Genomic DNA, 13742 nt, shown 5'->3' with positions numbered 1-13742 from the left:
ATGAGACATGTCAGGTCCAGAAACCTCTGAGCCTGCAGAGAAGGTTACGTGGATGACCTTAGTGATTTCACCATTTTGTATGTGGGAAATTGAGGCAAAGAGAGGTCATGAGGGAGGCCCAAAGTCACACAGCTAGGAGTGCAGCCTAGACCTGACTCCAGGTTTCTCTGTCCCCAGGGTCTGTGAACCTGGCCTGCCCATGAGGACACCAGCGGACATGCTCTCAGGGAAAGGACAGTTCAGGATGAAGCACATGACTGTGGTTTTGGAGTATGTGAGCACAGCGTGTCTGCAAACACGCAGAGCCAGCAGTCCACCCTATAGCCCCTGCGTGGGCTGTGCACACTGTGTGCATCTGTGCTGGCCACGTGGAGGAGTGGCTGGCCGTACGGCGGGTCCTTGGCCATCTGCTTCCCTGTGTGCCCATGAAAATGAGGTGTGTGTGGACCCAAGTCTATGGGCCTTCAGGTCTTGGAGACGGCGTGGGAGTGCCGGGTGTGTGTGTCCCTTTGAATGAGGTTACGAGTGCTGTGTGTGTGTGCTGGTGTGTCACTGTAAGGCCATTTGGGAGAATGTCCTCACAAGGTGCGGATCTCTGTTTCCCTTTGTGCCAGCGAACAGAGGTGTGACTGTGTCTTGACTCTGTCTCTTTGCGGGTGTCACGTGGATGGTGTACATCTGCGCCCATGTTTGCTGGGGTGTTCAGGGGTGGCTGTAGGAGGTGCTGGCTGGGGTGTGTGTCTGTGGGTTTCTCCGTGGCTGTGTGTCGTGTGGGGTGTGCATCCCGGAGCAGCTCACAGTCGCCAGCACACAGCACCCACACACGCACTCACAAACATGCAAGCAAAGCCCTGCCTCCACCGTCCTGTGGCACTGTCAGGGACAATACAGGCGCTGGGTCAGGGGGCACAGGCTCCTAAGCACTGGGACTGAGTGACCCTAGTCCCCGCTGGGCCCGATTCCCAGGAAGCAGCACAGAGATCCCTCTCCCACCCCAGCTCTGTGCCAGAGCTCCATGCCACATGTGAATGTGTGTACGCATGTGTGTGTGCATGTGTGTCTGTGTCTGTGAGCCCGTGCAGTCCCCACGCCGGCCGCCTGCTGCTCCCTCCTCTGAGTTGAGAGAGTTAACCTAGCGGCCAGTGCGGTCTGGGCTGGGGGCCGCCCCCTGGCCCCCCTCCAGCCCGGGCTCCAGTTACAGCCGCTGGCTGGGGAGGGGAGGGCGGGGTGGGGCCAGGAGGGGAGCCTGCGGGGGGCGGAGCGTCCAGCTCTGGGCCCGGGGGTCCAAAGTGCTCAGCCCCCAGGGCACAGCCGGACATTTGGGGGCCTTCTTTCAGCAGGGGACAGCCTGATTGGGGTGAGCACCCCCCACCCCTCCCCTCCAGATGTCTTCACACTCCCGCCGGGCGGCCTATTTTGGGAGCAGGAGTGGCCAGCCGGGTGGCTTCCCAGGCAGGCCTGACCCCAGAGGGAGGAGAGTGTGGGGACAGTGGGGTTCCGCAGGCTGGGAGTCAGGGTGCGACTCCTCCCCCTGCCGCATGAGCCCCCTGGCTGGGTGTGGCGTCTGCTTGGAACACTGTCGGGGGCCCTGGGGGCCTGGAGGGGGGGGGCTGAGGTTGTCTACACCCCACATTCTTCCCACCAGCAGCTGGGAGGGTGTTGTCCATCTCCAGGGCAGCACCACCCACCGTGGGTGCGTGTATGTGCGCCTGTGTGTGTGTGTGTCCCTGCCCCTGGTCGCTGTCTTCTCTCAGGCCCACTAGCTTGGGCCTCATGTCACTTGTCTGGTGTTGTCCGGTTATGAAAGATGTCACCCAGGGGCGGGTGGAACGGGTGTTTCTCCCTCTTCTGCTGGTTTCCAGGAGAGGACAAGGGGTGGCCTTACTCTGTGGCGATGTGGCCGCCAGGCCTCGCCCCACCAGGACTATGCATGACCCCCAAGTGGGGGGGTGGAAGGCGGTTTCCATGGTGGCCTTGTGAGGCGGATTCTTCCAGGGTGAAGTGGGAGATATTTATACCCAGGGTCAGGCTGAGAGCGGACAGAGCCGGCGGGCGGGCAGGCGCAGGGGGCAGGGACGCTGGCTGGGCTCGTTCTGGAGGCCGTGGTGCGCAGGCAGGTGGGACTGGGGTGTGTCCCGCTGTCTTGCAGAGTGTCTGTCTCTCCGCCTGGGTGAGGCCGCATCCTGCCTCCCCTGTGAGGGTAGATTTGAGGAATCTGGGGCCAGCTGCGGGGAGGCAGAGGCCCGTGGGAGACCTGTGGCTCTGCCCTTGCTGGGTTGGGCTCTGTTTGTGTAAGCCGCTTTGGTGGCACGGCCTGGCCCGGTGAAGCAGGGGGTGCCACTAAGCCAGCCGACTGACACTTTTGTGATGAAGTCCCTGACGGTCTCTGACTTAACCCTGTGGGTTCAGGCCCCCCTATGGGGAGGATGAGGGTACACATTTCCTGGCCCTTTTGTGCCCCCAGGACAATGGCATCTGTCGGCCACATCTTGGTTCTCTGCGTGGGTCTTCTTGCCAGAGCCAATGCAGGTGAGTCACAGGGGCAGCCCACTGCTCACCCCAGTCTCTCGAATGACACGGGTGGCAGAAACCTAGAGAAAAACAAGTGGGAGACCCCTACCTAAATGGACTCAGCTGGAGTTCCAGGAAACTGGGGATCTCCCGCATGGGGTCCAGTCACAGGCTGGCATTGGAGGAAGGGAGAGGATGGACACCCCAGGTCAGGCAAAGGTGGGGAGGGATGGGGGTTGGCTCCCCCCCAGATTGACAGGCTGTAGTACAGGGGGTGTTGGGGCAGCGACTGAAACCCCCTGCCCAGTACAGTACAGAGGGGGTGGGTGTCTAGGGTCCAGAGTGGGTGGGCAGTCTGCCCGGGTCCAACAGCCCCCCAACTCTCAGCCCAGGAAGGTGGAGCCCCCACAGGGTCTTTTGACGCCTCTCCCGGTTCAGAGTCCTGGGAAGCATCCAAACCTGGATCTCTCTCTCTCTTTCCAGAAGCGCCACAGGAACACGACCCATTCACCTATGGTGAGGGGCGGCATCTATTCCGGGAGTCAGAGGGCTGCCGGGGCGTGCCTGTCCTCACTGCGCCTCTCCCTGGCTCTGTGGGATCCCTCTCCGGGTCTCAGGCCCCTCCGCTGCTGCCTCCTGCCCTTTCTCCCCTCCCTGTCCCACTCCTCTTCTCCTTCCTCCTCCCTGCCCTGCCCCCTGCTCTCCTTCTCTCTCCCCGCTCTTCTCCCCCGGCCCTCACCCTGCACCTTGCCGCCCTCAGACTACCAATCCCTGCGGATCGGAGGCCTCACCATCGCCGTAATCCTCTTCATCCTGGGCATCCTCATCATTCTCAGTGAGTGCTGCGCCTCGCCCCGCCCACGCCCCGCCCCGACCCCGCCCCTGCCTGCGCGGCCCCGCCCCTCACCCGGGCGAGCTGCAGTCAGAACGCGGCTGGGCTGGGCGCCCCGCGTGGGGGGACGCAATCTCAGCCTCTGCGACCCTGTCCCCACCCCCACAGGCAAGAGATGCCGATGCAAGTTCAACCAGCAACAGAGGTAAGAAGGCCCTCCCAGCCCCCACTCGCCCCTCGCCTGCTCTTAGAGGGGCGCTGGGGGTGAGACGGCAAGTCCTGCCAACCCGAAGCCAGGAACCCCTCAAAGAATATGTGTGAAGCACCTCCCATGTGCCAAGCCCCAAACCTGGGACCAAGCGATGAGTAAACGTCCTGACTTGCTTGGTCAAGCTCCCGGCCCAGCAGTGAAGGCGGTGGCGGTGGTTCCAAGAGCCCCACCGATTAAAATCACAAGCACGATATCAAAAGTGCTGATAGAGAGCGAGCCGCGGTGAAATGAGATCATCTCACACGGCGGCCCAGTTTAGCTCAGAGTCTTATTCCTTGCGCTTTGATTCATCTTTAAATAAAAAGTTTAAAGCACAACCAACATAGGAATACCATGGAGCGAACACCTTCGTGTTAACACAATGATCCATGTCACTATAAGTAATAACGAATACGCGTTGACTGTTACACCACGTGCCAGACGCTCTTTCCTTGCATATTATTTTATTTGGCCCTCATACCACCTCTTCAGGTAGGCGCTGTTACCAGCCCCCATTGTACAGATGATTAAACCGAGGTATGGTGAGATAAAGTCACTTATTCAGGATCACTCACTGGGAGATGAGGATTCTGGGTTTTCCAACTCAGATCACCTCCTGGCGGTCTACCAAGTTCCTCTGACCACCCCTCCCCCGCATCCCCTGTGGTACTCACTGTTACCTGTTTGGAAGGCCTTCTGCCACACAAACTGCTCCCGGGTGCTCCTCCTTTTCGGGGGCGTACCCCGAGCGCGCTCGTTGGGGTACGTGGGACTCCGTGCACCAGTCTGGGAGATGAGGCCTTCATTGGGGGCTTTCTGGAAGCCACTGCCTCCCCTTTTCCATCCCGTGTCCCCCCCACCCCCTGCTCTCCCTTCCCAGAACTGGGGAACCCGATGAAGAGGAGGGAACTTTCCGCAGCTCCATCCGCCGTGAGTTTGGGGAGACTGCGGGTGTTTGGGGGTGAGAGCTGGTTCCAAGAGCCGTTTTCCTGGCCCTCCCTGGCAGCGTGAAGGGAGAACTTGAGCTGAAGCCAGTGGGCAGGGAGTTGCCCTTCCTCCGCAGGGACGCCCCTCCTGACACCCCAACTTTCTCTGTCCCCGTCAGGTCTGTCCACCCGCAGGCGGTAGAAACACCTGGTGCCATGGAACTCGGCCAGGTCCTGCAGCGCCGCCTGGGCTCGGGGAGGGGCACGGGAGGGAGGAAGAGGGGGTGATGTACCAGCCTGGGCAGGTGGCTAAGAGGGGGAGGAGGAGAGGGCTTGAGGTCCTTCCTCGCCTCTCACCCTTTTCACCCCACAGGATTCCCCTGGCACCTGATGCGTCCCACCCACCTCCTGCTCACCGGCCACCTAGACTGCCCCCTTTCCCAGCCCTGCCCCACTGAGTCCCCGAGCCTCTCAGATTTCCAATAAAACGTGCTTTTCTCTCTTGACGGCGCTTTGTTGATCTGTCAGTCCCTCTGCGCCGAAGCCTGGGAGCCCCCTTGGCCCCGGCAGGGGGCGCCCCCACCCTTGGGGAAGGGGCGGGGACGACGGCAGTGGGCGGGGGCGGGGGCGGGGGTGGCCTGGACGGGGGCGGGCTCCCCGGGCCCCCATTGGCTACAGGCCCCCCCCAACACCAGGGCTCCCCCCATCTCCCCCCCACATCAGCCGGTCCTGCTTCCAGCTGCTGCAGCCGTGTCCTCGCTGCCTCAGCATCCAGCAGCCCCCTGCTCTGGCTCAGCATGGCGACCCCAACCCAGACCCCCACAAACGGTGAGCGTCGCCCCAGGGAGTGGGCGCCGGGGAGGCTCCGGGATCTGAGAGCTTAGGAGAGAGGATGTGGGAAGATTCCGGCGCTGAAAGGGAAAGGAGCGAAGAGGGGATGGGCGGAGGCCCCTGTCGCGCACCCCTTGGCCCTCCTTGTGGTGTCTCGGACACCTGCTCCCCTGCGATATCGTCCTTGTGTGGGACCTACGATTAGAGAGTGCCAATCCCCGGAGAAAGGATGCTCGGACCGGTTGCTATGGCAACTGGGTGACTGGTCCAGCACAGTGGTGGAAGCAGACGAGAAGAGATGGGCTTTGAGGGTGGGAAGCAGCAGGTCTGTGGCCAGGGAGGTTCTGGAAGATTTCAGGACCCTGGGTTGGCAGGGAGAAAGGGTCCATGTCCCTTTTCTTTCCAGCACCGTCTCCTGCCATCGGTGTTTCCTGAAATTCCTGACAGGCAGGTTCAGAGGGAAGGAGGGTCAGCTGAAAAAGAGAGAAGGAAAGGGGGAAATTGATCTGAGATTGAACCTAAAACAGATAGAAGAGACACAGAGTCAGAGACATGGGGGGACCGGCAGATAGGTGCGAGGCTCTGAGAGACTCAGGGAGAATGCAGGAAAAAGAGAGGGAGAGGAAGTCAGAGAGACACAGAGATAGACTGATGGAGACAGCCATGCACAGGGACTCGAGACACCGAGCCACAGGCAGAGGAATAGAAAGGGGGGCAGCATAGGGTGGGGCTGCAGCCACTGCAGTGAACCCCAAGGGTGGGACTAGGGTGAGGGGACCCTCCTTCCCAGCGCGCACCTACTTGTGGTTTCCATCCTCGGAGGTGCACATCGTTGTCCCCCCACACCCATGTCCCCCCACACCGTGCAGCCGCGCACAGTTACATTTCACACCCGTTAACCCAGATATGCTCCCACTTAAACGCGTCCTCACTCCAGCCCCCAGCAAACCCCCTGCTGAGCCACGGTCTGCAGAAGAGCAAGGCGCGGGGGGGGGGGGGGGGGTGTGTGCTTTAGTGGGGGAGGGGACCGGGGAAGTGTTTCCAGTACCGAAGGCAGGGCGGAGGCGGAGGAGCCCCTGGCGGTGAAGGGAACCCCAATTCCACCCGGTTCTCTCCTTCCCTTCCCCCCTTTCCCATCAGGCAGGGGCTGCTGCGCTGAGCCATATCTGCAGAATCTGAAGCAGGGCGGGGGGGGGGGGGGGGCTGCAGAGGCTGGAGCCACCCTAGGGAGAGGGGGCGGGGCTGAGCCAGCAAGTCTGGCGGGAGCCCAGGGTTTCTTTTTGCAGAGGTGGCGGTTAGCAGGATCGATGGCAGCAGACGGGCAGAGGTGGGAGGGCAGACGCCTCAACACCCTCCCCCTTCCCCCCCTCCCCCGCCCGCCGGTCACAGCAAGAGAGGGGACCACAGGTCTCCGGAATTCCCTGGGGAGGAAAAACCCCCCGCTGTGTATTGCAAACTGCTTGAGGAAATGAATTAATGAATTGCTGGGGAGAGCAGGGGGAGGGAGAGGAGTCTCTTCCCACTCTGTCAGAGAAAAGGAAGGAGAATTAGGGGCAACAGAAAAGGGAGATGTGTGAGCACAACTGAGAGGGACCCTCAACTTGGCCAGCAGCCAGCCCTGCAGGGGCATTAAAGGGAGATGCAAAGGAGGAGAGGGAGTTAAAATTTGGCCCATCCTCCAAGCCTCACACAGGACCTCAGCCAGCCTGGAGGACCGGGACCCATCACCTCTCAAGATGCCCCTGTTGCCATAGCAACCACCTCCTTCCTGATCTCTCCTTGGCAACTGGCCAGGAGTAGTGCACATTCCTTCTCAGTCTCCTGGCTCCACCCTGAGCCCAGCCACACCCTGGGGAACCAGATTGCTGGGCCAGCAGGATCCAGCCAAGGATCTTCTGCATGAAGCACTGTGCACTCAGGTGCAAAGCAAAGAGGATTTGGGGACAGATGCTCACCCAAAGGGTCCCTGAGCACTTTGGAGGAGGATGCTTGGAAAACTGGGAGACAAAAGAAGATAATCCAACTGTTCCACCTTGATGCAGACTCCTGCAGCCTAGGAGGGCCTGACATTCCTTCATTTGTTTCAGAAAACTTCTTTTAGAGCCTTTCGTGCCAGGATTAACAGCAGAGATGAGCTAAACAAATCGACTCTCTCTGGTCCAGGAGCTAAAGTGACTAAAGGTGACTAAAACACTGTGTCTTGATGGGGACACTTTGAAGTACCACCTTCCAGATTTTTGACTTATTCAAATGTTCCCCACAGTGCTATTTATTTAATATTTTTTCCCTTGGAAGGATTCACTTTTTAAAAAAATTAATTAGCATCATTTTATATCATCACCACAAATGGAAAATGAATTTTTTTTTCTCTAAATGGAGGGTAAACCTACAAACAATCTAAAGCAAGTGACATCGCTTTTCTGGGTCCAGTGTCTCCTTTTTGTGAAATGGAGATGAAGATAGCACCTGTATGGGTGAGTTCCTGCCAAGATTAAATGTGTCAACATCTGTAAAGGGCTTAGAAGTGGCTCTGGCTTGGAGTTAGTGCTATCCACTTCTGACTAGATCGATAAATAAAAGGAGAAAACTTGATAATGTCACAAAATTCTACTAGATATTATTATTACCTGACAAAGACTCTGAGCACAGTTTTGTTTTCTCTTGGGTAAGAGGGGGATTAACAAGGTTTGATAGGCAATTAAAGCCACATCAGCACCAATGAAGATTCCCTCCTTGGAGACTAGAAGAGACCTGGAAGGAGCAAACTTACACACTGTGTCAGGGTCTTGCCTCTGTTTCCTGTACCCGTCACTTTAGGCAACAGCTTGCTTTGATAAAAAGCAGTACCAAAGTGTCAGCAGATGGTGACGGTGATGATCATCTGCTGAGATTTTTATTTCTCACTTGTGCTCCATGTCCATCACAGGTTGACCGGGGTGGAGGGCATTTTGTACTCACCTAAGAAAACTAGAGCAGCCACTACTATCTTGAACATTCAGGTCCCCAGGCCACAGGCAAACCAGAGGCCATTGAAATGTTCCAGCCTACAAGTGACACTTCCGCTCACAGTTCATGGGCCAGAATTCATCCCACGGCTCCAGCCAACCTCAAGGGAGACATCCTTCCCTGTCCCTTCAAAGGGGGAAAAGAACACTCCTGACATTGCCTGACGTACCCCTGGCCCCCTTCCCTAGTGGCACACACGCTGCAGAATTCTGCTCCAGGAGGGGCCATCAGGATGGAAATGGAAAGATGTTCTGAGCTCCCCCCCCCCCCCAGGGGAATATGGTCTGGGACAGGGAGATGGAGAGGGAAAGGCAGATTCCCATCCCCACGGTAACATCTCTGAAGTCAGGGCAAGTCTTCTAACCAAGGCACACGCTTCCTGTGGTAGAGATCCATAGGCATACGCGTCCTGGGACACTATCACAAAATCGACTTTGGATTGTAAACTGGCTGGTGTCTTAAGTGATACAGAATAACAACGACATAGCTCCCTGTAATGGATTTGGTGTCAGGAGCCAGGAGATGAGGACCATAGCTGTAGCACCTGCCCTTGGGAGCGCTCAGATGACTGGGAAGTTGTAGGCAGTGTGCAGGGGAAGCTGATAGCTCAGTGGTCCGCCAGTGGCATGCTCAACCCTTGGCGTCATATTTAAATGGGAGTGTGTGTATTTTTCGGGGAGTGAGTCCATAGCTTGCCCCAGACCTCCATAGGGATCTAGGACTGCGACAGCCATGTACAGTTGGGTGGATGGTACACTGCACAGGGGATGGTACCAAACGATGGAATGAGTGGGGGTTGGAATCTATCCTATGCCCCATTCTTCAGGCCTGTGTCCTGCCCTGGAGCTACATAATCCAGAACAAGGGACCTTTTCATCTAATTTCCACTCAGAAACCATTAGACCAATGGCCCCAACGAGGTCCTGGAAAATGTTGAGGAACAAGCGTTGAAATACTTTCCCCCTCTTCCTTCCCACAGTTCCGGAGGAACCCGACCCATTTTATTATGGTGAGTGCCGGATTTTTTAATAGTGGTACCCCAGGGCTGGATGGAGGGGTGGCTGCGTGTTCCCATAGCCAGCTGGCTTCATCCATGGCTCTGTGGTTCATGGGCTACCAACCCATGTGACCACGCGGGTACAGTTCACATCAGCTGGGTTTGTGGAGAGCAGAACCAGATTAGGGTGGTTCTGAGTCTCCTTCAGGCTTCGGCAGGACTCTGGGCTGGTACCTCGAAGTTATCAGAGCAGCAGACACGGGAAGTCTTCACAGTAACGACTCAGTCCAGGTCACCTGGATCAGACTCTCCTCTCCCTACTGTGTGGCTTTGCCTCCCTGAGCCCTTCTGTAAACAGGAGATAGTGATAACTCCCACCTGCATGGGCTATGGGAGGGATTCACCTGGACAATCATCCTGATGGCACTGGGGCACAAAGAAGTCACCCCCAGGTCTGGCAGGCCTGGCTCCAGTTTCCTTTCTGTATACCCTCCTGATCCCCTCCCCCTGCCATTTTTGCTGTTCCTCCAATATGTCAATTTCCTTCTCACCACAGGGCCTTTGCATGTACTGGTCCTTCTGCCAGGAGTACTCCTCCCCTAGCTCTCCACATAGCTGGCCAAGTCCCCTTCCCTTTTTCTGGCCTCAGATCAAATAATGACTGCTCCATAGGACAGTCTCCTCTGACTCCCTGGCAGAAGGAGCCACACCACCCCTGGCCATGACTTGGATTCTTACTGGATGGTTTTGTTTGGTTGGTTCATTGATGAGTGCTTAATCACAGCATGAGCATCCCCTGCTGGAGGGCAGAGGCCTGGCCGCTGCAGGGATGGACCAGGGGCCCCACAAATTCACACTTTAGGCAATATTTGCTGGTTACTGGCTCTGTGTGGGCAATGTTCCAAGCCCTTGGAGGACTGCAGTGAGCAATACAGCCAAGGTTTCCTGCCCTCCTTGACCCTGCCCTCCGTGGGAGGGAGACGGATACTCAAAAATCAAAGTTATTTTTCAGACAAGAATGTAAAGCCAGAGTGTTTCTTACAGAGGGAAACAAGAGTTCTGTCATTTACTAGAAAGGGTAGAGGAGAGGCTGGGGAAATTCTAAACAGGACAACCAGAGGTTTCACTGACGGTCCTGAAGCTCAGAGGGAGGAAGCCCTGTGGATATTCAGAGGGAGGGTTTTTCAGTAGGAAGAGCAAGTGTAAAGGCCCTGAGGCAGGACAACTGGATCTACTCCAGGAGCTACAGGGAAGCCAGCATGGCGGGGTGAAGAACTGCTGGGGAGAGTTGGGGGAGGTGAGCCCTGAGGGGGGGCAAGGATGGGATTATGCAGGTCTCCAGGGCTGTGGTGCGAGCCTTGGCTTTTACCTGGAGAGCCCTGGGGGCCAGGGGAAGGCTGAGGAGAGCTGGGATCTGACTCTGTGCCTGTGGGTGGGGTGGGGGCAGAGAGAAGGCGACGCAGAGGGTGAGGGCAGGAGAGGAGAGGAGGGGAGGGAGGCCCAGGGGAGCTCCCCAAGCCCATGCTCTGTGTCCCCCCAACCTCCTGGAGGAGCGTCCAGCACCCCCAGGTTCCAGGCCCCTGGCTGGGCGGCCTAAACCCAGGCCCGAGGCCCCGGGGCTGGGGTGCGGCCCTGCCTGCCCTGACGTCCCGCGTCTCCCCTAGACTACGCCACCGTGCAGACCGTGGGCATGACTCTGGCCACCATCATGTTCGTGCTGGGCATCATCATCATCCTCAGTAAGTCTGTCCTCCGTGGGCTGCCTGCTGCCCCGGGTTGGCCTTTGTCCCCATCCTTATGTTCTGTGTCCTGTGTCGCTCCCTCTCCTAACAGGCAAGAAGGTGAAGTGCAGGAAGGCGGACTCCAGGTCGGAGAGGTCTGGCCCCCGGCGGGTGGGCGTGGCGTGCGGGGGCGTGGCAGGCTGGTGGGCGTGGCAGGCGGGGCGTGACTGGCGGGCGTGGCGTGGCAGGCTGGTGGGCGGGGCGGGAGAGGGCGTGGCCGAGGCCTGGGGTCTGCCCTCACTGAGGCCGGGCTGCAGGTCCTCCTCACGCTCCTCCCTCTCCTTTTGCCTCCACAGCCCAACATGCAAATCCTGTAAGTCGGAGCTCCCCTCCTCAGGTGAGGCCGCGGGAGGCTGTTGAGTGACAGCAGCCAGGGAAGTCCTTGCAAGGTCCGGGGGTGGGGCCTGGTGGTTGCACCTGGGACAGTCCCATGGGAGACTAGGTCTCTGAGATGGCAGATGCTAAACCACAGGGGTCCGTGGGACTCCCTGTGTCCTAAAGGGGCCACAAAAAACTGACAGAAACAAATGCATACGTCCCTCAAAGCAAGGAGGAGCTCATTTCCCAGGGAAGAAAGCCACACCCGCCAAGAGAGGAACCCCAGGTGGGGGAGGATTTGAGGCCATAGACATGAAGAAAGTCAGAGCACAGGGAAGATAAGAGAATAGAATGCCTTCCAGACTTACTTGTTCAGCTGGGCAGACCTAGGATGAAATGACTCAGGAAAAGATGGGAAAGGAAGGAAAAAGGAGGGAGGAGAGAGGATGGGTTTGGGAATAATTGTATCAAAATGACAAAAAGAGCTGTGGAGGTGCGTGGCACTAGCCTGCAATCCCAGCAGCTTAGGAGGCTCAGGCAGGAGGATCGAAAGTTAGAGGCCAGCCTCAGCAGCTTAGCAAGGCCCTAGGCAACTTAGTGAGACCCTGTCTCAAAATGAAAATAAATAAATAAAAAGGGCTGGGGAGGTGGCTCAGTGGTTAAGCACCCGTGGTTTCAATTCCCAGTACGAAAAAAAAAGAAAAGAAAAATTCATTGGGGAAAAAAATAAAAAAGACCTGTGGGATTGGGCACATGAGGCTGAAGGAGAAAGGCGGATTGAAGAGGGGTAAATCATGAAGAGGATGGAGGCATCCGAGGGTGTGGGGAGTCAGGAAGGGGGAGTATAGGAAGGAGTAGGAGATGAGGGGGAGGCTCCAGGGGAAGAGAGAGAGAAGTGGAGGCTGGAGGCTGGAGGCTGGAGGCGGGGTGCCCTGAGTAGAGGTGGATGGAAGGTGGAAGGGGAGATGGGGAGGGGTGGAGGATGCAGAGGGAGATAAACATGCAGATGGAAGAGTGTGACCCCTTGGGGTGTTAATTTTAATTATGTAAAAATATCTTGACCTGTTTTTAGTGGAATGTGTCCTTTCCAGGGACTGTTAAAAAAAAAAATCAGAGCTGGGAATCTCTCTGCCTCTTAGAAAATTCTTAGAACTGAAAGAAGGGGAGAGGCTTGGAAGATCCCGTGGGGGGGGGGGGAGTTATTGCGGGTAGGATTTCATGCCTGTTTCATGTTCTGTTAATGATACTTAAGAGCATCGGTGGCCTGCTCTGTGGACACCGGGTGGGCGCAGGGTGTCTGGTCCTGGTACCTGGGGAATAATGTAAGAATCCTGCAGGACACTGACCCGGAGTAGGTGGGAACTGGGGACATTCCTGTTGCATCCAAATGTTGGGGATGCGGGGTACAGGAGCGGAGCGAGCGTGTAGGAGGAGAATGGGGGTGTAGAAGGGGTGGGACTCCCTGCTGGCAGAGGGACTCCCCCTAAAAGCCCAGGTTAGCTTTGACAGCCACGAAGGTGTCCCCATAGGGATCAGATATTAGGGTGGGGGGGAGGGGCGGGGGTGCCAGGTCGGGGTGAGAATCCTGGGGGTCTGACTTCCATGGTGACGGTCGATCGGGGCCCCCTGGCGCTGGCCGTGGGAAGGGTGACCGCCCCCCCACCCCGTCTACACTCGCTGCGACCCCCTGTCCCCCTGCCCACTCCCGGCTAACGCGGCTCCTCCTCTTCCCAGCCCCTGGCGGCGGCGGCGTGTAAGAGCAGCTCCAGGAGCCTCCACAGCTGTCCCTGCCTGCGCGCGGGCGCCTGAGGACCGGGTGAAGGCGGTGGGGACCCCAGCCTCACGCCGGGGAGCGCTCCCCCGAATGAGCCGCCCCACCCACCCCAAGGCTGGAGCCGCTGCACCCCGCTGTCCCTCCCCAGGCCTTGGCAATGACGATCCCCCAAAGAGCCCGTCTGCATCCCAGCCCCAGAGACTCAGGCCTCCAGCTCCTGGGATCCGGGAGTCCACCCCAGCGCCCCCAAACCCCGTGTGCCGCCCCCCTGCGCCTCCTCGTCTCCTCCCCGGGGATCCGCTCCCCGGGGCCCCTCGACGTCCACGTCTCGAGCTTAATAAATGTGCACTTGGTGTCCCTTGTTCTGTCTGCGTGTCCTCATCTGTGGGCGCACGAGGTGGGGCTGAGCGCACCTGGGCCAGCTGTCCCCTGCGCGCCTGCAGGGGTCCCCCTGCGCCCCACCCCCGGCCCCAGACACCTCCTCCTCCGCCTCGCACCCTCCCTCACACCCCGGGA

The 13742-nt window shown here is 58.3% G+C and overlaps 2 protein-coding genes across 3 annotated transcripts; both read left to right on the top strand.

Moving 5' to 3' along the window:
* Positions 1–1620: 1620 nt before the first annotated feature.
* Positions 1621–5025, top strand: Fxyd1 (FXYD domain containing ion transport regulator 1). The gene is made up of 8 exons (XM_071604644.1): positions 1621–1693; positions 2465–2529; positions 2995–3027; positions 3272–3346; positions 3512–3548; positions 4474–4523; positions 4699–4750; positions 4893–5025. The coding sequence occupies exons 2-7, from the start codon at positions 2469–2471 to the stop codon at positions 4719–4721; spliced, it is 279 nt and encodes a 92-aa protein (XP_071460745.1). The 5' UTR covers positions 1621–1693; positions 2465–2468; the 3' UTR covers positions 4722–4750; positions 4893–5025.
* A 235-nt stretch (positions 5026–5260) lies between these two features.
* Fxyd7 (FXYD domain containing ion transport regulator 7) lies at positions 5261–13587 on the top strand. Of its 2 annotated transcripts, none has more exons than XM_027941368.2 (6): positions 5261–5347; positions 9336–9365; positions 11018–11092; positions 11187–11220; positions 11431–11471; positions 13187–13587. In XM_027941368.2, exons 1-6 carry the CDS (start codon positions 5317–5319, stop codon positions 13207–13209), a joined length of 234 nt encoding a protein of 77 aa, XP_027797169.1. In that variant the 5' UTR covers positions 5261–5316; the 3' UTR covers positions 13210–13587. The 2 variants fall into 2 exon arrangements, with proteins under 2 accessions (XP_027797169.1, XP_027797168.1); XM_027941367.3 differs by having other exon boundaries at positions 11187–11229.
* Positions 13588–13742: the final 155 nt, after the last annotated feature.

The sequence above is a fragment of the Marmota flaviventris genome, chromosome 18 (genome assembly GCF_047511675.1).
Source record: "Marmota flaviventris isolate mMarFla1 chromosome 18, mMarFla1.hap1, whole genome shotgun sequence".
Lineage (NCBI taxonomy): Eukaryota > Metazoa > Chordata > Mammalia > Rodentia > Sciuridae > Marmota > Marmota flaviventris.
Note: the sequence above shows the minus strand (reverse complement) of the source record. Positions and strands in the feature narration are given on the sequence as shown.

Bases quoted from the DNA above. Each gene is read 5' to 3' on its own strand.
- Fxyd1 (XM_071604644.1), top strand. From the start codon at position 2,469: ATGGCATCTGTCGGCCACATCTTGGTTCTCTGCGTGGGTCTTCTTGCC. The intron at 3,549-4,473 runs GTAAGAAGGCCC...CTCCCTTCCCAG, and splicing joins AAGTTCAACCAGCAACAGAG to AACTGGGGAACCCGATGAAG. The intron at 4,524-4,698 runs GTGAGTTTGGGG...TGTCCCCGTCAG, and splicing joins TTTCCGCAGCTCCATCCGCC to GTCTGTCCACCCGCAGGCGG.
- Fxyd7 (XM_027941367.3), top strand. From the start codon at position 5,317: ATGGCGACCCCAACCCAGACCCCCACAAACG. The intron at 11,093-11,186 runs GTAAGTCTGTCC...CTCTCCTAACAG, and splicing joins GGGCATCATCATCATCCTCA to GCAAGAAGGTGAAGTGCAGG. The intron at 11,230-11,430 runs GTCTGGCCCCCG...TTGCCTCCACAG, and splicing joins GCGGACTCCAGGTCGGAGAG to CCCAACATGCAAATCCTGTA.